At 43.4% G+C, this 22,266-nt stretch overlaps 1 protein-coding gene across 1 annotated transcript in view; it reads left to right on the forward strand.

Annotated features, from left to right (window-relative positions):
- The first annotated feature begins 687 nt into the window (after nucleotides 1-687).
- Nucleotides 688-22,266, forward strand: part of TMEM164 (transmembrane protein 164) — a 37,933-nt gene continuing 16,354 nt past the window's right edge. Inside the window, exons 1-6 of the mRNA XM_068116866.2 lie at nucleotides 688-828; nucleotides 3,255-3,747; nucleotides 7,974-8,023; nucleotides 8,168-8,234; nucleotides 20,989-21,067; nucleotides 21,197-21,297. Coding sequence (XP_067972967.1) covers nucleotides 3,316-3,747; nucleotides 7,974-8,023; nucleotides 8,168-8,234; nucleotides 20,989-21,067; nucleotides 21,197-21,297 — 729 coding nt within the window. The 5' untranslated portion in view covers nucleotides 688-828; nucleotides 3,255-3,315. The remainder of the gene's footprint in view (nucleotides 829-3,254; nucleotides 3,748-7,973; nucleotides 8,024-8,167; nucleotides 8,235-20,988; nucleotides 21,068-21,196; nucleotides 21,298-22,266) is intronic.

Genomic DNA, 22,266 nt, shown 5'->3' on the forward strand with positions numbered 1-22,266 from the left:
GTTCTTGTCCATCTAGGCCGCTCGGCGTGGTGCAGGTACAGGTGACCAAACACCTGTACACACATTCCTCTACTCTGTTTAATGCATTAGCTACATTACCCCTATTCTGTTTCATTCAATTTGTTGTCCTTTCCCCTGAATCTCACTTTCGCTTCTCCTCTGCTTTTGGTGTGTCCCCCTGTCCATTTTGTTCCCTTCCATTCTGCTCGAGCTCTTCCACGAGCCTCGACCTATCATGTGTGCAGAAAAAAAGAGAACGCACTGCTGCATATGAAGAAGAAGAAGAAGAAGCAGAAGAAGAAGCGTGACTGATAGATCTGTGGTGTTTGGCTGGAAAGAGCGAAGCTGAAGCTCGATGATTATTAAAATATCCTAATCAAAGGTAGAACCAGGTACACAGTCGGTATTTAAACACGTGAACGCAGTTTTTGTGTTATTTTTACAACAATCTGTGGACGATCTCCACGGCTTCACCAATAAGGAACTAAAATAATCAAAACAACCTGTAACATCCATTACTCTTCCGCCGTCTTGCTACTTGTATCCATCGTCATCAGATCCTCATTCCCACCTTCCTTTCTCAACACGTATCCCACACCCGCCATATTTCTTTCTCCACCTTCTCCGTCGTCCGGGCGACCGGTTCATTCTCCTCCCACCCTCTCCCCGACCCTTGCAAGCTTCTTCTTCCTCCTCACTATGAAAGCGCCACCGTGTCGCTCGTTCGCTGTTCGAGGGTCGGCGCGCGTCGTGGCGTCGACTTGTCTCGGGAAGAGGCGGCTCGGAGAGTTCGCCGAAGGCGATTGGGAAAGCAGGGATCGTGATGAAGTGAGTGTCTGAGGGATTGAGCGAGTGAGTGAAAGGGAAACCTGAGGAATGAGGTTGAGTGTCATTATAAACGAAGCAACAAGTAGCGAGAGGGAGAAGTGAGGAGAGAGGGACAGAGACCGACTGTGGTGTGGAGAAGAAGAGATGAGGTGGGAGAGAGGGGGAGAGAAAGTGTAAGGAGGGATGGGGGAAGGAAGCAAAAGGAAGGGAGGGAGGGAGGGGAAGAGGAGATAGAAGAGGGGGGAAGAAAATCGGGAGGAGGGAGGATAATCGCGAGGAGGGAGGGAGAGAGGAAGAGGAAATCCAGAGGAGGGAGGGAGGTAGGGGATCGCGAAGAGAGAGGGAGGAGGATCGAGAAGAGGGACGGAGGTGGGAATCAAGAAGAGGGAGGGAGGAGGAATCGAGAAGAGGGAGGGAGGTGGGAATCGAGAAGAGGGAGGGAGGTGGGAATCAAGAAGAGGGAGGGAGGGGGAATCGAGAAGAGGGAGGGAGGGAGGGGGAATCGAGAAGAGGGAGGGAGGGGGAATCGAGAAGAGGGAGGGAGGGAGGGGGAATCGAGAAGAGGGAGGGAGGGAGGGGGATTCGAGAAGAGGGAGGGAGGGAGGGGGAATCGAGAAGAGGGAGGGAGGGAGGGGGAATCGAGAAGAGGGAGGGAGGGAGGGGGAATCGAGAAGAGGGAGGGAGGGAGGGAGGGGGAATCGAGAAGAGGGAGGGAGGGAGGGGGAATCGAGAAGAGGGAGGGAGGGAGGGGGAATCGAGAAGAGGGAGGGAGGGGGAATCGAGAAGAGGGAGGGAGGGGGATCGAGAAGAGGGAGGGAGGGAGGGGGAATCGAGAAGAGGGAGGGAGGGAGGGGGAATCGAGAAGAGGGAGGGAGGGAGGGGGAATCGAGAAGAGGGAGGGAGGGGGAATCGAGAAGAGGGAGGGAGGGGGATCGAGAAGAGGGAGGGAGGGAGGGGGAATCGAGAAGAGGGAGGGAGGGAGGGGGAATCGAGAAGAGGGAGGGAGGGAGGGGGAATCGAGAAGAGGGAGGGAGGGAGGGAGGGGGAATCGAGAAGAGGGAGGGAGGGAGGGAGGGAGGGGGAATCGAGAAGAGGGAGGGAGGGAGGGGGAATCGAGAAGAGGGAGGGAGGGAGGGGGAATCGAGAAGAGGGAGGGAGGGAGGGGGATCGAGAAGAGGGAGGGAGGGAGGGGGAATCGAGAAGAGGGAGGGAGGGAGGGGGAATCGAGAAGAGGGAGGGAGGGAGGGGGAATCGAGAAGAGGGAGGGAGGGAGGGGGAATCGAGAAGAGGGAGGGAGGGGGATCGAGAAGAGGGAGGGAGGGAGGGGGAATCGAGAAGAGGGAGGGAGGGAGGGGGAATCGAGAAGAGGGAGGGAGGGAGGGGGAATCGAGAAGAGGGAGGGAGGGAGGGGGAATCGAGAAGAGGGAGGGAGGGAGGGGGAATCGAGAAGAGGGAGGGAGGGAGGGGGAATCGAGAAGAGGGAGGGAGGGAGGGGGAATCGAGAAGAGGGAGGGAGGGAGGGGGAATCGAGAAGAGGGAGGGAGGGAGGGGGAATCGAGAAGAGGGAGGGAGGGGGAATCGAGAAGAGGGAGGGAGGGAGGGGGAATCGAGAAGAGGGAGGGAGGGAGGGAGGGGGGATCGAGAAGAGGGAGAGAGGGGGATCGAGAAGAGGGAGAGAGGGGGATCGAGAAGAGGGAGGAGGATCGAGAAGAGGGAGGAGGATCGAGAAGAGGGAGGGGGATCGAGAAGAGGAAGGGAGATCGAGAGGAGGAAGGGAGGGGATCGAGAAGAGGGAGGAGGGATCAAGAGGAGGAAGGGAGGTGTGAGGAATTGGGAGGAGGGAGGGGAGGGGAAGTCCAGAGGAAGGAGGGAGGATCGAGAAGAGGGAGGATCGAGAAGTGGAAGGGAGAGGAGGAGGAGGGGAGGGTCAAGAGGAGGAATGTGTGAGGAATCGGAAAGAGTGAGGAAAAAGGGGGAAATCCAGAGGACTGAGGGAGGGGAGAGAAATCGAGAGGAGGAAGGAAGGGGTGAATTGGGAGGAGGGGAGGAGAGAGGGGTGAATTGGGAGGAGGGGAGGAGAGAGGGGTGAATTGGGAGGAGGGGAGGAGGGAGGGGTGAATTGGGAGGAGGGGAGGAGGGAGGGGGAATCGAGAGGAGGGAGGAGGGGTGAATTGGGAGGAGGAAGCGGGGAGGGGAGGAAATCGAGAGGAGGGGAGATAAATTGAGGAGGAAGGGAGGAAGCGTGAAGTCGAGAGGAAGGAGGGAGGGAGAGATATAAAGAGGAGATATATAGATTTGTGATTGGAACATGCTCACTGGCCTGTCGTCCTGCCCCCCATTTTTGTCTATCCTCGAACATTGTTCTTCATGTTAAAATATCTTTGTCCGTGTGATCTCCTTCCCCTCTTCTCTCTCTCTCATCTCAGCACATTCTGATGCCACCGGTTGCTTTGGGCATTGGACGGAACGCTGGAGATCCACTGGACGATGGACGAATCCTGTGGGACTCGATGCTCTCCCGACCCCAATGTCCGCAGTTCTGTGGCTTCGGCTCCGGCATCTTGCATGGAACATCTCCTGGACCTGGCTTACGGGGGTGTGGACCACACGTTGCCAGGGAACGGTGGAGCCCCCTGCGTGGCCTTTCTAAGCCCGGGACAAAGAGCCGCCGAAAGCGTCCTGATGGTGGGCGTTTCGCTGATCGAGATGTGGTTCGCGTGGAAGGGTCTTCGTGGCCAGTTGGCGAACCTGGTCCCACGGACTACTTCTTCGGTACCACCCGTAGGTGAACCGAAGGTCGTGCGCACTCTGCTTCTCTGTCTCTTGTCACTGACCTTTGGCATGGAGATGGGATACAAATTCTCCACACGTACTCTCATATACCTGCTCAACCCATGTCACGTGGTCACCGTCATGCAGGTGAAAAGGGGGTGGATGCTGAACTCGGTTGTGGGTGGAAATGTGTGATGTTGAGGGTTTCGGCTACAGGTGATTGTGAAAAGAAAATGCAGCCCCAGTTGTCCCCAAATCAATACTATCTCTGCGTTTGGGGAGGGAAGGAGGAGGACGGTGGGGGGGCTCACTGTTCGACCCAGACTTTGCGTTGTATTAATTTATTGTGGCCTCGATGTCAATGGATTGGGATCTCGGTGGTTTGAGTTGCACTATATTTAGCGAGGTAAACACGGCTCATTTGCTCGGGCTCCTTACGTCAGGCCACGCAATAAGAGAGGGAGAAGAAGTGCCATGTTATGAGCTTTTCCCGAATTGCTGCTCCGGAAAACTATGGGTTGAAAGGCAGGTCTTCGTAGGTCAGGTCTTTGTCGACCCTCATTTACACCGAGGTTGAATTCTGCTCTAGAGCTTGGGGCGAACACCTCGGCAGAGGCAACGACATGCCTGTCTCCCAAAAGGATAAAAAGTCCTTAATGGGAAGGAAATCGGGGACTGCGGGTTCATCGAATTGATGCGATGAAGTCTGGAGGAGCATCGATGGCTCTTGGGAGAGGAAGAAGCAATCTGGTGTTATTCTGCACTAGGGCATTGCCCGTACGTGGGTGCCCGTTCCTTGCCAAAAAAAAAAAAAAACGCTACCCGTACGCTCTACCCCGCCCGTACGCCCGTAAACAAAAAAAACAACGCTCTTCGCTTCCGCCCTTCGCTCTGACTGAATTGGGAGAAATAATGCGCATAAGAAATCGAATTACGAACCGTAATGGCGGTCAGCTCGTAACGCGCTCAGCTCCGCTCGCTCTCACATCGGCCACGCCTACGCAACAAAGCGTTCTGTGATTGGCTGCCGGAAAGCGTGCTGCCGGACAGTCTTCACTGTCCGGAAGTTCGCAAATCGCAGTTACGATGAATCGTTTTAATTTAATCGCAGTTTGAATTCGTTTTAAAACATAGTTTAACGGCAACATAGTTTTCCAACGTGAAATAAATGAATACGCTGTCAAATGTGCCGTCCGAGGCAGAGTCTGATCGCCACGTTCGGCACACGCGATAGCTCGCTGCTCTCTGATTGGTTGAATCGTTTTTTGGACATAGCTCGGTAAGTAATTGTCCGATTAATATGAAACCTTGAAAAGGCACATCCTCGGGTCCCCAGCAATATACCTGGCAAGTTAAAAGTATATCGGACCCGTGGTTGTCGAGAAACAGCGGTCACAGACAAACGTACAAACAGAGATTACTGGAATTATAGATAGACTAGGGCATTGCCCGTACGTGGGTGCCCGTTCCTTGCCAATGCCCGTACTATATATATATCTAAAATTATATCCCCCCCCCTCTATTTACATGAAATGGTTTGGTCCATGAAATGTTTTGGTCCATTCGCAACGCCAAAGCGAACGGCGAACGCTTTACATGAAATGGTTTGGTCCATGAAATGTTTTGGTCCATTCGCAACGCCAAAGCGAACGGCGAACGGCTTGCGAGTACAGTGACAATCCCCCCCCCCCCCCCCCCCCCCCCCTCTATTTACATGAAATGGTTTTCATTAGTTTTAAAACATAGTTTAACGCCAACATAGCGGCAACATAGTTTGCCAACGTGAAATAGAGTCTGATCGCCACGTTCGGCACACGTGATAGCTCGCTGCTCTCTGATTGGTTGAAGCGTTTTTTGGACATAGCTCGGTAAGTACTTCTCCGATTAATTTAAAACCTTGAAAAGGCACATCCTCGGGTCCCTAGCAATATACCTGGCAAGTTTCAAGTATATCGGACCGGTAGTTGTCGAGAAACAGCGGTCACAGACAAACAAACGTACAAACAGAGATTACTGGAATTATAGATAGATACCAGCTTGTCCTGGCAGACAGTTGGTAGTTGGGTAGCATACGCAGGAGAGTGCTTTTTGAATTCACCGGCTTTTTAATATAATAGATCACTAGAATTGAAGATTTGCTCGGACCCGCTACTTAGAACTAGAACCGCACTCGGTAGAGCGCATACCTCCACCAGGCTGAAGAGTTTACATTTTGTATCCCACCGATAGGCCGGATCTGGAACCAACTCGCCCACCTAGTTTGATCATAATTTGTCAACAACTTTTTGAAATATCCTGCTATATATAGTTTTTGGCCTATCACTCAATGGTGAAGAATCACTTAAAAATTCTCTGATCTGGATTTGAATCTTCATCAAAATTGAACCAATTCTTCCTTGTCACACACATGTGTGACGTAGTGAGCTCCATTCAATGTGCAATTTACGCTCAGTGGGTTCATCAAAAATGTGGCCTGAAAGGGTCATTAACCAGTGTGGCAGCTACATTCAAGTGTAAGGTATGCACAGAGGGAGCTGCAGATGGAGGAAATGTTGAGTTGGATCTTGGAGAATGTGTGAAGCTGGAAGGTGTGAAAACATTTTGTTACCTAGGAGACATGCTGAATGGAGAAGGTGGATCAGACTCGGCAACCGTTGCTAGAGTGATATGTGCATGGAAGAAGTTTCGGGAACTGAGTGGCGTGCTGACGAGGAGGGGAGTGTCGTTGAAGCTGAAGGGAAAGGTGTATGCTGCATGTGTGAGAAGTGTTATGATTTATGGGAGCGAGACATGGGTAATGAACGTAGAGCAGCAACAAAGGCTGGAAAGGGTGGAAATGCGAATGGTTCGGTGGATGTGTGGAGTGTCGTTTAGAGAGAGGAAGACAAATGATGAATTGCGAAAGATGATGGGAATAGAGCCTGTGATGGATGCTGTGAAGAGGAACAGGTTGAGATGGTTTGGTCACGTGTTGAGGAAGGATGAAAGTGACTGGTTGGGAAGAGCGATGGAAATGAATGTGCAAGTAAGTTGAGGATGGGGAAGACCGAGAAAGACTTGGCTAAAGATGGTGGAAGAAGAAATGCGGGCAAGGGGGTTAACAAGGGGAGATGCAGAAAATAGGGCAAAATGGAGAAGATTGTCATGGGGCCCGCAAGACTAACCCCCGCTCTTGCAGGGAAAATGGCCTTAAAATGCCTGTTGTTGTTGTTGTTGTTGTTGTACACACATGCCCTCTCCACCGAGTTTTGTTCGAATCCATCCACAACCTTTTGAGATATCCTGCTCAGGGACACACAGACAAACAGGGGTGTAAAAATAACCTCCATCAACTTTTGGTGGTGGAGGTAATGAAACATCTTGCCCGGTCCCGCTACTTAGGCCTAGTTCCTCCAACCTGACCTTTTGCACTATGTTTACGCTTGTATCAATACTTCAAGTGAAGTTGTTTATGGGGCAGTCACTAACCCTGGACGTTCCTCGACCTTCTGCAAAACTTTTGGTGAAAAATCCCAAACTTGTTTTGTCAAAAATGGCAAACCTGTTCTTTCTCCCAGCACATGGGAATTCTGTAGCTTATTTATGAAGATCATGATGGGGTTGGCGTGGAATAAGGGATAAGGCGAGGTGAGGTTGTACCTGAATGCACCCCCGAGAGCTCCTGAGAGGTGGCATGATATCTGCCTGGTCATGATCAGGAAATAAAATGTTTGCGTTAATAAAAATTTACTTTGCTTGGAGAGCTCGTGAGATCTCAGGTGCGAATTCATACCTGCACACCTGACTCTCGCATGATCTGGCCACATGTTGCGATAAGCAATGTTGCCAGGTGTGCTTTATCTCAGTGAGATCCAACGCAACTCAAATGCATCATCGTGCAGAAATACCAGGCCTCATTTTCCGTTTTTCCAACTTGAGGTTTGTTTGTTTTTCATAAAAACAATTTGATGGTCTCGGTGTGGTCAATTCAAGAGAATGTGGTGTAGGTTTCCCCGGAGGGGACGCTAGGTTTGCTCTCCGTCCGTCCGTCTGTCCATCCCACCAAACCTGTGGTTTTCCAGACTTTTTTTCCACATTCCCTTTCTTTCCCATTCCCTTTAACATATTCAACTGAAACTTGGTGCATGGCTTTATTATGAAAAGTTGCAGAACAAGTTTGAGTTTCGGGGCGTTTCGCCAATTTTCCATGGAGTTGTGCCCTTTTTTGTTTGTCCAACTGTACGTGGCTGACATTTGCTGAATGCTTGGAACTGAGACACTGTGTGCTTGTTTATGTATTATATAATGTTAAAATTACGATTTCTTGCTCCTGTTGTTAAGTTTTTGTTGTTTTTCTTTCTTCCTGCCGTTAAACCCCCAACTACCTTCTCAAGATAGTGGTACTGGTCTTACCACAATGCCGAGCTGCCCTCATCCTTTTCAGGTAGGCCTCCCTAACCCAGGGTGCCACTCCATGACTTGCCTCGAGCATGGACACCAACCAATCATAGCTCCCGTTCACATACTATGCTGCTGTGAGCTCCGTCATGTGTCAGCACCTTACTTGCTTGTGTTTTGCACCCCACAGATTGCAGCTGCACATGTTGAATGGTGCCCTTTTGGCCCTGCTCTTCCCCATACTCAACACAAGGCTGGTGGGTTGTTCCTCCACATTTATTGTTCCTCAGCGCAATATCTGAATTCTTTGATGTACGAGGCCAGGTAACGAAGTTAATCATTTTGAAACTTGTGATTATGTCCACTCCTCCCGACCCCATCCCACCTTCCGTCTACGTGACACACAAATGCTGCGGACATGCTTTCCCAGCTTTTGCCATCTAATATTTTATCGCTTGCGTGTTATTTGCATAGGGTTGTGCAATTGGACGCAGACATTAGGGACAAAGTGCGATCCATTATGACCTTCCGCTGTCCACGTCCAGTTTGACCTTTTTCACAAACGATAGTGCTGCACAAAGGTGGGCGGAAGGCCTGTCTGTAAGCCCTGTGCATGGAAATAGATTTTAATTAGACAACTGACGCCCAACAAGTCCGTAACAATCCAGCCCTGTTGTTGACGTGTATTTACTATTTACACACCAACGCTAGCGTTGAGATGAACACAAGCCAAGCAATGACTGAAAAATATTTACTCCCGGAATCTCCTCGGTTCACCCAACGACCTTTGTTACCGGTGGTTACGTGAAACACAGAAAGACGAAGATCCAGCGGATAAGGAGGTTTTATTTGATGGATTATTCCAGATTTCACTGTTTCTCTTCCAGTTGATGCATCATTAGGGAGAAGGCAGTGAAGCACTTTGGCCTAGCTCATGTACAAGAGATGGTTGACCACGCACATAACACGAGGGTTTGGTAATGATCTGGTATGTCCGCGACACCCAACCTGGCATCCATGATATCGAGCTGTTAAGAATACAATTCCACCCATCGCACGTCCGGGAAAATAAACTCTATTCAATGTCCAGTAAATGTCAAAAATAATAAACTCTATTCAATGTCTAGTTAATGTCAAAAATGTCAAAAAAATAAACTCTATTCGATGTCTAGTTAATGTCAAAAATGTCAAAAAAATAAACTCTATTCAATGTCTAGTTAATGTCAAAAATGTCAAAAAAATAAGCTCTATTCAATGTCTAGTTAATGTAAAAAATAATAAACTCTATTCAATGTCGAGTTAATGTCAAAAATGTCAAAAAAAATAAACTCTATTCAATGTCTAGTTAATGTCAAAAATAATAAACTCTATTCAATGTCTAGTTAATGTCAAAAATGTCAAAAAAATAAACTCTATTCAATGTCTAGTTAATGTCAAAAATGTCAAAAAAATAAACTTTATTCAGTCTAGTTAATGTCAAAAATGTAAAAAAAATAAACTCTATTCGATGTCTAGTTAATGTCAAAAATGTCAAAAAAATAAACTCTATTCAATGTCTAGTTAATGTCAAAAATAATAAACTCTATTCAATGTCTAGTTAATGTCAAAAATGTCAAAAAAATAAACTCTATTCAATGTCTAGTTAATGTCAAAAATGTCAAAAAAATAAACTCTATTCAATGTCTAGTTAATGTCAAAAATGTCAAAAAAAATAAACTCTATTCAATGTCTAGTTAATGTCAAAAATGTCAAAAAAATAAATTTTATTCAGTCTAGTTAATGTCAAAAATGTCAAAAAAATAAACTCTATTCGATGTCTAGTTAATGTCAAAAATGTCAAAAAAATAAACTCTATTCAATGTCTAGTTAATGTCAAAAATAATAAACTCTATTCAATGTCTAGTTAATGTCAAAAATGTCAAAAACATAAACTCTATTCAATGTCTAGTTAATGTCAAAAATGTCAAAAAAAATAAACTCTATTCAATGTCTAGTTAATGTCAAAAATGTCAAAAAAATAAATTTTATTCAGTCTAGTTAATGTCAAAAATGTCAAAAAAATAAACTCTATTCGATGTCTAGTTAATGTCAAAAATGTCAAAAAAATAAACTCTATTCAATGTCTAGTTAATGTCAAAAATAATAAACTCTATTCAATGTCTAGTTAATGTCAAAAATGTCAAAAAAATAAACTCCATTCAATGTCTAGTTAATGTCAAAAATGTCAAAAAAATAAACTCTATTCAATGTCTAGTTAATGTCAAAAATGTAAATAAAAAAACTCCATTCAATGTCTAGTTAATGTCAAAAAAGTCAAAAAAAATAAACCCCATTCAATGTCTAATGTCAAAAATATCAAAAAAATAAACCCCATTCAATGTTTAGTTAATGTCAAAAATGTCAAAAAAAATAAACTATTCAATGTCTAGTTGATGTCAAAAAAGTCAAAAAAAATAAACGATTCAATGTCGAGTTGATGTCAAAAATGTCAAAAAAATAAACTCTAACTAGACATTGAATAATGTCAAAAATGTCAAAAAAATAAACGATTCAATTTTGTTTTTTGTTTGTTTTTTTTGGATACTGAATCGAGGCTCGTGGAAGAGCTAACATTTACTTCACAAACAAATCAACCAGACAAACAAAATATATAAAAAGAGGGAGCGGAAGACAAGATGGGGAGAGAAGGGGAAGCACACAAACACAACATTTGAGAGCAGGGAGATGTGTGGAAGGGAGAGGGCTTGGGGGGAGGAGGCGTGGGAAGGGAGGGGGGGGGGGGGGAGGTGAGAAGTATAAAACACAAGGACACCAAGGACTTCCAGGACAGAAGTTGGTATTTCAAAAAGGTGGAATTGGGGTGAAATTAGTGGGGGTAGAAAAGATCAAGGTTTTGGATGGGGGAAGATAAGAGATGGTGGTGAACAGCTGTTTTAAAGACCTGGAGGGTGGAGTGGGATTGAAGAGAGTGAGGGAGTTTGTTCCAGAGGCGGGAGAAAAGAGGAATGAAGGAGTGAAGGTGAGCAGAGAGTCTTGATTTTGGCAGTTTAACCAAAAGAGGGTTGCAGGCAGATCTTGTGCGACCTGTAGGAATATTTGTGGGACAGAGCCCAGAGAGAGCTGGGGGGGCAACGCCAGAGAGGAGTCGGTAGAAGACGGAAAGACCACCAACCTGCCTGCGGTGAGTGAGTGAGAGGCTCTTGGAGTTAGCTTCATCGCGGGAGATTCCAATGATTCTGAATGCTTTGGTTTCAACAGCGTGAAGACGAGCTAGGTGTGAGGCAGGAGCACTAGCCCAGAGGGGAGAGCAGTATTCCATTGAGCTGCGGATGAAAGCCGTGTATATGGTGAGAAGCTCAGGTGTGCCAAGGAAGGACTTCGCACGACGGAGGATGCCCAGTCGGCGACTGGCTTTGGAGGCCAGATTTGAAATGTGGTTTTCCCCGGAAAGATCATGGCAGATAGTGAGACCCAAAAGCTTGAGTGACAGAACTTCTTGGAGAGGATTATTCAGAAAGTGGATGGGAGGGTTGTCCAGTCGGTCTTTTCGGAGAGACATCGTAAGAGTGTGAGATTTGTCAGGATTGAAAGACATGTTCCACTTGTTTGCCCAGTCTGTGATTTTGTCCAGGTCTGCAGAGAGTGAGGAGGCTGCAGACTGCCGATCTGAGGGATGAAGAATGGAGCGATAGAGAGTAGAGTCATCAGCAAAGAGATAGAGAGGATTTTCAAGAGAGTCAGAGAGATCATTGATGAAGACCAGAAAAAGCACAGGGCCCAGAACACTGCCTTGGGGAACTCCAGCCTGAACAGGAAGAGGAGATGAGAGAAACCCATTCAGGGCCACACGTTGACTACGACTAGAGAGGAAGTCCGCCAGCCATGCGTGGAGATTTCCATGGATACCAAAAGAGGAGAGTTTGGTGAGCAGACCGGGGTGCCAGACCGTATCGAAGGCACGTGATATGTCAAGGGAGACTGCTCTAATTTCCTGTTTGGCATTGAGGACCTCCATCCATTGTTGAGAAAGCAGAAGCAGCATGTCCAGAGTAGAGTGTCCAGGTCTGAAACCAAATTGATGATCAGAGATCAAGCCATTGGAGAAGAGGAAAGATTTTATATCTGAAGCAATGATGGATTCCATGACTTTGCTGATAATTGGGAGAAGGCTGATTGGTCTGTAGTTGCTGGGATCTGTTTTTGCACCTTTTTTGTGCAAAGCGGTGATGTTGGCAAATTTCCAAGCAGATGGAAAATGACCTTGAGCAAAAGAGAGGGTGAAGAGAACAGAGAGAGGGAGTGAAAGAGCGGAAGAACAGGATTTTAGGACCCGTGGGCTGATGCCGTCAGGTCCAGTTGCAGAATCCGAGTCGAGGGTTGACAAACTTTTCCACCTTGTCAGGAGGAAAGGATACAGAGTCCAGGAGCAGCTGGGTACGACTGGGTACGGTGGGTACAGAGAGGGATGGGTTTGGGACCCAAGATTTAGAGGCAAACACAGAATTGAGGCATTCAGCTTTTTCACGTGCGGAGTCAGCTGTGTAGCCGTTTGAGGTGAGGGAGGGGATGGAGGGGGAACAAACACCAGAAACAGATTTGACCAGACGCCACCAGAATTTGGAAGAGGGAGACAGATAAGAGAGTTCGGTCCTGAGAACGGAGAGATATTGTTTCCTGGCTCTCCTGAGGGTGGACACACACTTGTTTCGGGCTTTGTGAAAGGAAATGAGATTTCCTTCCGTTGGATTTGCTTTCCAGGAGACGAAAGCAAGTTGTTTCTGGGCAATAGCCTCACCACAAGATTCCGTGTACCATGGACGGGAGGAAGGGTATGACAACTGAAGACGAGATGGGATAAATCTGTGCATGAGAGAGAGCAATTTACTTTGGAAGAATTCCCAGGATGAGTTGATGTCGGAGGCGGTAGAGATGGGAGACCAGTCCAGATGATTGATGGCTGCTTGAAGACCGTGCCAGTTGGCCTGAGTGAAATGCCAGACTCGTCGACGCTGTCGACGAGTTAATGTCGAGTTAATGTCAAAAATGTCAAAAAAATAAACTCTATTCAATGTCTAGTTAATGTCAAAAATGTCAAAAAAATAAACTCTATTCAATGTCTAGTTAATGTCAAAAATGTCAAAAAAAGAAACTATATTCAATGTCTAGTTAATGTCAAAAAAATAAACTATTCAATGTCTAGTTAATGTCAAAAATGTCAAAAAAATAAACTCTATTCAATGTCTAGTTAATGTCAAAAAAGTAAAAAAAAAAAGCTCTATTCAATGTCTAGTTAATGTCAAAAATGTAAAAAAAAAAAACTCTATTCAGTGTCTAGTTACTGTCAAAAATGTCAAAAAAAATAAACCCCATTCAATGTCTAGTTAATGTCAAAAAAATAAACTCTATTCAGTGTCTAGTTAATGTCAAAAAAATAAACTCTATTCAATGTCTAGTTAATGTCAAAAATGTCAAAAAAATAAACTCTATTCAATGTCTAGTTAATGTCAAAAATGTCAAAAAAACAAACTCTATTCAATGTCTAGTTAATGTCAAAAATGTCAAAAAAAAAAACTTTATTTAATGTCTAGTTAATGTCAAAAAAGTCAAAAAAATAAAGTCTATTCAATGTCTAGTTAATGTCAAAAAAGTCAAAAAAATAAAGTCTATTCAATATCTAGTTAATGTCAAAAATGTCAAAAAAATAAACTCTATTCAATGTCTAGTTAATGTCAAAAATGTCAAAAAAATAAACGATTCAATGTCCAGTTAATGTCAAAAATGTCAAAAAAAAACAACTATTCAGTGTCTAATTAATGTCAAAAATGTCAAAAAAACAACTCTATTCAATGTCTAGTTAATGTCAAAAATGTCAAAAAAAATAAACGATTCAAAGTCTAGTTAATGTCAAAAATGTCAAAAAAAAAACTCTATTCAATGTCTAGTTAATGTCAAAAAAGTCAAAAAAATAAGCTCTATTCAATGTCTAGTTAATGTCAAAAATGTCAAAAAAATAAACTATTCAGTGTCTAGTTAATGTCAAAAATGTCAAAAAAATAAACCCCATTCAATGTCTAGTTAATGTCAAAAATGTCAAAAAAATAAACTCTATTCAATGTCTAGTTAATGTCAAAAAAATAAACTATTCAGTGTCTAGTTAATGTCAAAAATGTCAAAAAAATAAACTCTATTCAATGTCTAGTTAATGTCAAAAATGTCAAAAAAATAAACTATTTAATGTCTAGTTAATGTCAAAAATGTCAAAAAAATAAACTCTATTCAGTGTCTAGTTAATGTCAAAAATGTCAAAAAAATAAAGTCTATTCAATGTCTAGTTAATGTCAAAAAAATAAACTATTCAATGTCTAGTTAATGTCAAAAATGTCAAAAAAATAAACTCTATTCAATGTCTAGTTAATGTCAAAAAAATAAACTATTCAATGTCTAGTTAATGTCAAAAAAGTCAAAAAAATAAACTCTATTCAATGTCTAGCTAATGTCAAAAAAATAGACTATTCAATGTCTAGTTAATGTCAAAAATGTCAAAAAAATAAAGTCTATTCAATGTCTAGTTAATGCTAAAAATGTCAAAAAAATAGTCTCTTCAATGTCCAGTTAATGTCAAAAATGTCAAAAAAATAAAGTCTATTCAATGTCTAGTTAATGTCAAAAATGTCAAAAAAATAAACTCGATTCAATGTCTAGTTAATGTCAAAAATGTCAAAAAAATAAACTCTATTCAATGTCCAGTTAATGTCAAAAATGTCAAAAAAATAAACTATTCAGTGTCTAGTTAATGTCAAAAATGTCAAAAAAATAAACTCTATTCAATGTCTAGTTAATGTCAAAAAAATAAACTATTCAATGTCTAGTTAATGTCAAAAAAGTCAAAAAAATAAACTCTATTCAATGTCTAGCTAATGTCAAAAAAATAGACTATTCAATGTCTAGTTAATGTCAAAAATGTCAAAAAAATAAAGTCTATTCAATGTCTAGTTAATGCTAAAAATGTCAAAAAAATAGTCTCTTCAATGTCCAGTTAATGTCAAAAATGTCAAAAAAATAAAGTCTATTCAATGTCTAGTTAATGTCAAAAATGTCAAAAAAATAAACTCGATTCAATGTCTAGTTAATGTCAAAAATGTCAAAAAAATAAACTCTATTCAATGTCCAGTTAATGTCAAAAATGTCAAAAAAATAAACTATTCAGTGTCTAGTTAATGTCAAAAAAATAAACTCTATTCAATGTCTAGTTAGTCAAAAATGTCAAAAAAAATAAATTATTCAATGTCTAGTTAATGTCAAAAATGTCAAAAAAATAAACGATTCAATGTCGTTAATGTCAAAAATGTCAAAAAAATAAATAATTCAAAGTCTTGTCTAAAAAAAATAAACTATTCAATGTCTAGTTAATGTCAAAAAAGTCAAAAAAATTAACTCTATTCAATGTCTAGTTAATGTCAAAAATGTCAAAAAAATAAACTCTTGTCTGGAACAAACTCCCTCACTCTCTTCAATCCCACTCCTTCCTCCAGGTCTTTAAAACAGCTGTTCACCACCATCTCTTATCTTCCCCCATCCCAAACCTTGATCTTTTCTGCCCCCGCTAATTCACTCCAGATCCACTTTTTTGAAATTGCGACTTCTTTCCTGGAAGTCCATGTGTTTTTCACCTCTCCCACCCTCCCTCCCCCATTCCCGTGCCTCCTCTCCCCAAAGCCCTCTCCCTCCCACAGATCTCCCGATGTCCATGCTCTCAAATGTTGTACTTGTGTGCTTCCCCGTCTCTCCCCATCTTGTCTCCCGCTCCCTTTATTGTATGTTTTATGTGTCAGTTTGTCTTTTTGTGATCAATGTAAGCTCTTACACGAGCCTTGATGTTGTATGCAAAAAAAAAAAAAAATAGCAACCACCTGGGAACGGACAAAAGGGAAGTAGTTTTTCCGTGGGTGCTTCCGAGCCCACGTGCGACTCGTGGAGACATGTGATCAGAAACCACTACGAGGACATTCACATCCCAACGAGCCTCAATCTTGTATAAAAAAAAAAAATAGCAACCACCTGGGAACGGACAAAAAGGAAGTAGTTCTTCTGTGGGTGCTTCCAATCCCACGTGCGACTCGTGGAAACATGTGATCAGAAACCACTACGAGGACATTCACATCCCAACGACGTGGCCACCTCGAAGGAAAGCCCATACGGCGATGCAAGTCAAAAATATGGATTTTTTTTCCACCTGAAGATGACAGGAGCTTCTCGTGGTCACCTAACAGCCTTCGATGCGGTACCTTATTGATTCTTGAGACATTAACATCAACTAAACGTTAATCTCTCCAAGAAGCCATAACGTCAATTTCGAAGTTAATTTTATGAACAAATCCTCAAGTCCTCGTGAAGCACACAATGATAAATGCAGAGTAGTAATAACAATAGTGTGCGGTTATACCTGGATCATTCAAAGACTATTTCTTTCGGGATCGCTTATCCAGCCTTGTTGAAACGAGCAACGGTTCCATGCCCATGGGTAATCAGTCAGACTGGAACGATCGTGCGGTTCAAAGCAAACAGGTTTTCCGCCATGATGAGATGCAGATGACATTTTAAGAACAAAATTGCCAAGATCCCATTAGTACCCCAGGCACCAAGTGGGTTTAAACATCCCAAACACATGGGACTTGAGCCATTGCCTTAAACCTTCTGCCTGAAACATTCTTTGCCACTGTCGCTCCAAACACGTCACAATTCGTTGACTAACAAACGCACAGACAAACGCCTCCCTAGAGGTTTTGTTTGGCAGAGGGACTGGCGGTACTCTGGCAGCTGGCAGGTCCAAAGACCAGAATGCTGTGTTCCAAAGTTGTTGTGACACGGTTGAACAAATAAAGACATTTGTGATGTTTACAACTTGCAAGATAAACATTGCAACGTAAGATACGGTCAACGGAATTGTGGAAACTGGAGATCCCGGTTTGAGGGCTGCAGTTAATGGAAAACGTGTCAGGCAGACTTTGCCCGGTACTTGGGTTTTACAATTTTTCGCTTCACCTTCAGCAGTAGAACCTGCTATTTTGAAATATCCAAACGGTAAACGATGGAAGCGGAGGAAAAACGAGTACGGCACTCTTCGACATCACGATAGCGAAACGTATGCCTCTGCCCACATAATTATATCATCATACATACTTGTACCAAGTTTGATTTAAGGCACATTTTTACCTGACATGACCTCTGACCTTTGATGCCGATATCAAATCAGTTCATCTTTTCATCATAATATATACGTGTACCAAGTTTAGTCAAAATCCCATCAATGGTTCTCTAGTAAGCACAGTGACAGAATTTTTTATCTACCTTTGACCTCTTGATTCCATAATCCAATCACTTCATCTTTGCATCATATATACTAGTAAGGGCATTTTATGAGATATTTCAAAAATCTGTTAACTAAATTGTTACCAAAAAATTTCTTCACCAATATGTTTGTAAAGGTGTGTAATAACATGTGTTAAAATGTTGAAGGTCAACTCCCGTGGGAAACCCAGAAAAAAAGCTGTTGAATTCGGGTACCGAAAAATTATTTTCGAGAATTTTTTTTTTTTTAAATCGGCCCTTAAGTAACTTATGAGGGGTCAAATAAGGGTTTTTCATGATTCTGAGTTGATTGTTAACATTTATATTTTCACTTTTACATTTACACACAAAGTAGCTTTTATTTCACATACATATATAATACTCAAGAGTTATTTCTCATTCACAATGTCAGAAGTTTCAACAGTCATTGTCTATGTCTTCTTCAGACTCAACAACATCATGACTGCAGTTTCTGCATGTAATGCCATTACAGACTCCACAAGCCGAGATGCACGTGACCCCATTCTTCTTGCAGCTGCATCGCCGGTTGCTGCAATCTCCATGACAATTACAGCTCGTGAACTGCAATAGCTCCTCAGGAGCCGTGGGGTCCAGTGTTGGAACTGGCTCATACCCATGCACACCTATTGTCCATCCATAGTCACTGGGGTTCAGAGACATGCTCTGTAGAGGTCATTAGGGTCTCCTTCAATAACTGGGAGGAACTCGATCTGTGTGCTCTGCTTTGCATCATTAGCATGGATTCTCTTCATCCAGCCATTCCAGTTGGAGTGTGGGAACTCAGGATCGTTGGCTTTGATCACCCACCCCGCTGCCCAGAGTGTGTCACCTGGAGTGAGGAGTGGCTGATCATGAGCCAGGGAGGAGGAAAGCTCAGCGAGGGGGAGAAACATGATCGCGTTCGTTCCTATCTGTTTCCTGTTCGTAAATGGAATAATCTTTACTTCAGTTCCTCTCAGGATCTTAGCTTTGTCGAGTGCCTTCAACTTCACCCGGGGGAAAGCTGCTGTTGTCTGTGGATCTGGCAAAGGTGGTGCCGGAGAGGTGACTTCGATCCAACCCATTGAGTGAAAGGGAGTGTTTCCGTGAATAGAGACAATGTTTAAATCTATATTGTCTCCAACAAACTGAGTGACTGCATTGTTTGTTTCCCCAACCTCCATAAAGACCACCTGATCATTACTTGACAATTCACTTTCACTGGCTGGCACTTTGTCTGTCATCACTGATTGATCCTCAAGCGCAGCATCAACCGCAACCTCATCATTGATCTGTTCATTGGTTTCCTCCAAATGGTGTCAAGAGTGCCAGAAGTATCTGGAACATCATCTCCACTCCTACTATTAAGGAAGCAGTATTTGTAGTTTTGTCTCCGTGTAAGACTCAGTGTATCCCAGCCGGTGGAACTTGTTGAGCATCCATTTTGACCCAAATCTATGATCAAGTTGTATGGCAAGCCCCATTTGGTGTGGCAATACTCCAGACCGAGGTCGACAGGCCTTAATAAAATTCTGCCCCCAAACGGCAACTCTTTTGTCTGCCTTGACGATCGGTCTCAAGAACATCTGAAGGCTTGCAGGAACAAGTGTCAGCTGACTATCGATGTCAGTTATACTGTGTGTGGTGGGGTATGACTTTGGACCTAAATCAATCAAGGCAATATCATTGGATATGAACTTGAGTGCCGTCTTTATGATCTGAGTCTTCTCATCTCCATGGTCAAGATTAGCATGATGCTCTTGCAGAATATTGTCGGTGCCATCTTTGAGACAGAGTACATCTGCCCTTCTTTCCTGTGTTGTGAAATACAAGGTGTCTTCGTATTTCTCTAGAAGTTTTATCTTTAGCCAATGCTTTGAATAAGAAAGGCTCTTCTCTGGTGACTGATCAAACTCCTGCAGCTTTTCATGGACTTGGTCCATGTTCATTACCCCATGCTCTAATTCTGAGTCTAACCATTCGCAGAATTCAATAAAAACTGCCTCTTGCTCCTCATCAATACTCCTCTGTCCTCTCTTCCTTTTTCCTTCCTCATCAGTCTTGGACAAACTGTCACCTCTCGCAAACATAAGTTTGCATCGCAAATGGTACAGTGTTTCTTCTGCTACCAAGTCGTTGATCCCTTCCAGGCGTCCAGTGACTTCAGTGCCCCAGTCATCCCCGCGACTCCGTGCTGTCTTCAGCAAGCTTGCCTTCAGTGTATCTGCAGTCAAATTATCTGGCACTCTGTATTTCTTTCTAGCTTGTGCTGGATTATTTTTGTAGAGCTGGGCTGGTTGGTTGCAAAGAATGCATACATCCTTATACAGGAGGTCAACTGACTGTGATCTTCTAGAACTGCAGCCAGTTGATGAACTGAACTCACAAGTAGTGCGTCTTCTCTTCAACTTTGATGACTCTTTCTCTGCCTTTGATGCTTGAGCATCTTGGTGGTTGCAACAAAGTTGTTGTACAGATCATTTTTACACTTCTGGTGGTACCTCAGTTTTCCTTCCTTTTGAGCCTCCTTCATACGTTCCACAACAGTAACATTTTCGACAGTTTCTGCTTGTTTCAATAAAGTTGAGTATCCCTTTGGAGTTGCCTGTATGAGCCTTTCAGCTGGTGTATCCGAGCGTGCACAGATGAAGCAATTGAGCACAGGTGGAGTAACGTCTTCATCCATATTGCTAGACTCCATGTCCTGCAAAGTAGAAAATGAGATATATTTAGAAATTATTTTTCCACAAAGGAGTGTCTGTGGTGAAATATAAATGTTAACAATCAACTCAGAATCATGAAAAACCCTTATTTGACCTCTCATAAGTTACTTAAGGGCCGATTAAAAAAAATAAAAATTCTCGAAAATAATTTTTCGGTACCCGAATTCAACAGCTTTTTTTCTGGGTTTCCCACGGGAGTTGACCTTCAACATTTTAACACATGTTATTACACACCTTTACAAACATATTGGTGAAGAAATTTTTTGGTAACAATTTAGTTAACAGATTTTCATATGTTTCCCTTACTATACTTATACCAAGTTTGCTAAAAATCTCACCACTGGTTAACAAGTTAGCCCAGTAACATAATTATTGGGTAAAATGCCGGGGGCAGAGAAAAGGCCCCTTTACATAAGCGTATGTGCCATGTGGCAAAGTAAAGAAAAGAAGGGACATTCAAAAAATCTCGTGTGCATGCTATACTACCCTTGTGTTCTTAGGAGGAACCAAGTAATGCTCTAGAAAAGTTCATGGATCCAGATATGAGAATTTTTCAATTCAAAATGATTTTTCACCATTGAGTGATTGGGCCAAAAACAACATGTAGCATGATATTATAACAAAACTGCGGATTATAACAAAACTGCGTGGACGAGTTGGTGAGGCGACAATAACAAACTGATTCGATTTTGGTTGAGATCCGGATCCAGATCTGGCCTTTCAGTGGATACAAAACATACTGTTCAGCCTGGCAGAGTATGCTCTCTACCGAGTTTTGTTCTAGTGGAGCCAGTTTTTCTTGTTTTTCCACAATCCTTTCCAATTCTGCAAACACAACATGATAGTTCATGACAGGAGGGATTCTGATGATGTTGATAGGGATGCGATGCATTGAAACGTGCACTTTTATTTTCGTTTTGTGTGCTATGTTCTTCCCTAGTTGCCGTGCGAGACGAAGGTTTACTACATCCAGCATGTATTGCTGTACTTGGTGCCCCTGTACCTGCTTCGGAATGAAGGTAAGGAAAACGAGAGCAGGCGTTTGCTATTTGCATTTTCCGTCGCACGCCAGGCCGATCACCAATCTCACGACGAGTTGGCCGTGATGCGCTGTTGTTGCTTATTACACCCTCGGATTTGTGGTGCAGGTTTTTACCAGGCTGAGCCACTGGGTGACTGGAGTTGGGGTCTTCTTGCCACGGGCCTCCTCTTCTTGTACCATTTCACTGTACTGCAGGGCTTGGGATTGGTGAGGATTGGAACATATTTCTGCTCAATTTCAAATCAAGTGTATTTTTATTTTATTTTACCATTTAAGTGTTAGAATGTACCCTAAATTGATGAGGTGTGCATGTGTGTGCGCACGCAGGTGCGTGTGAGGCATACTTTTTGTGAAAATTACATAGTCTTAATTAATTACGCACTATTGAAATGTACCTTTTAACTCTTTAGACTCCTGAGACCCCTTTGACCTTTGAAGACCCTTTAAGATCCCTAAAGACCCTGAGGACCCAAAAGTCGCTGAGGACCCAAAAGACCCACATGATCCAAAAGACCCACATGATCCAAAAGACCCACATGATCCAAAAGTCTCCGAGGATGCAAAAGACCTAAAAGTTCCCGAAGACCAAAAAGACTCAAAAGTATTGGGTCCTTATGGGTTGGGGAATGTGCTGAGATTGCGTTGGTTGATTGAGCATCTCCATCTCCTCTGAAATGTCCCAAATATAGCATTGGTACCATCAGAGCCTCCCCTAACCAAATCATACTGCTTGGCTTATCGTGCCGACCCTGTTTCTTACTTCAGGCAGAGGGTGTCGGGCGAGTCCCCGGCGCCTTAAACCTGGGTGCTGCGGGCGGGTGGAGCTCATTAGCCTTGATCGGCAATCTGCCTTGGAGAGGGACAACTCTGATTTCAAACCCGGGCTGAGCTCGTCAGCATTGGTCGACAGTTTACCAAAAATGGGGGTATAAGCACTATTTGTTGTCTTGACTCGTTACCCCTCCCAGCCCTTTTTGTTATATGAAGAGACAAACTTTCTATATTTGACTTGTTTCAGTGTAAGGGGATGGTTCCGTTTTTGAGGTGCATTCGTTTTTTGTCGCCCCCACCTAAGAGTGGCTTTAAAGGCTTGGTTGCGGGCGACATCTCATTTTAAAAAAAAGTCCCCGAAGATCCAAAAGACCGCCCAAAGACCCAAAAGACTCCGATGATCAA

The sequence above is a fragment of the Myxine glutinosa genome, chromosome 5 (genome assembly GCF_964187855.1).
Source record: "Myxine glutinosa chromosome 5, kmMyxGlut1.1, whole genome shotgun sequence".
Lineage (NCBI taxonomy): Eukaryota > Metazoa > Chordata > Myxini > Myxiniformes > Myxinidae > Myxine > Myxine glutinosa.